Raw genomic sequence first — 267 nt, forward strand, 5'->3', positions numbered from 1 at the left:
GGGGGCCCCTCGGGGTGGAAGCAGCGGTGGGGGGGCCCGGAGCGGGGTAAGGTGCCCCCCCCGGTGCCCTCGGGCTCGTAGGGGCCCCCCCGGTTGATGGAGCCGCGGTCCGAGCGGTCACTCAGGTCGGCGGAGCTGTCGCTCGGGGGCTCCACCGTCAGCAGCGGGGGGTGTCCCCCCCCGGCCCCCCGTCCCCGGCACTCCAGGCACGGGGGGCCCCTCCGGGGGGGCTCCTCGGGGGGGCCCCCCCAGCGATCGGTGGGGCCG

At 80.9% G+C, this 267-nt stretch overlaps 1 protein-coding gene across 1 annotated transcript; it reads right to left on the reverse strand.

Moving 5' to 3' along the window:
* Window positions 1-6: 6 nt before the first annotated feature.
* On the reverse strand, window positions 7-263 carry LOC121352828 (IQ motif and SEC7 domain-containing protein 2-like; the record flags this gene model as incomplete). Its single annotated transcript, XM_041466096.1, has 1 exon — window positions 7-263. A coding segment is annotated over one exon (257 nt), but the record flags the coding sequence as incomplete, so codon positions are not given.
* Between the last annotated feature and the right edge of the window lie 4 nt (window positions 264-267).

The sequence above is a fragment of the Pyrgilauda ruficollis genome, unplaced genomic scaffold (assembly GCF_017590135.1).
Source record: "Pyrgilauda ruficollis isolate IOZ18807 unplaced genomic scaffold, ASM1759013v1 scaffold19760, whole genome shotgun sequence".
NCBI lineage: Eukaryota > Metazoa > Chordata > Aves > Passeriformes > Passeridae > Pyrgilauda > Pyrgilauda ruficollis.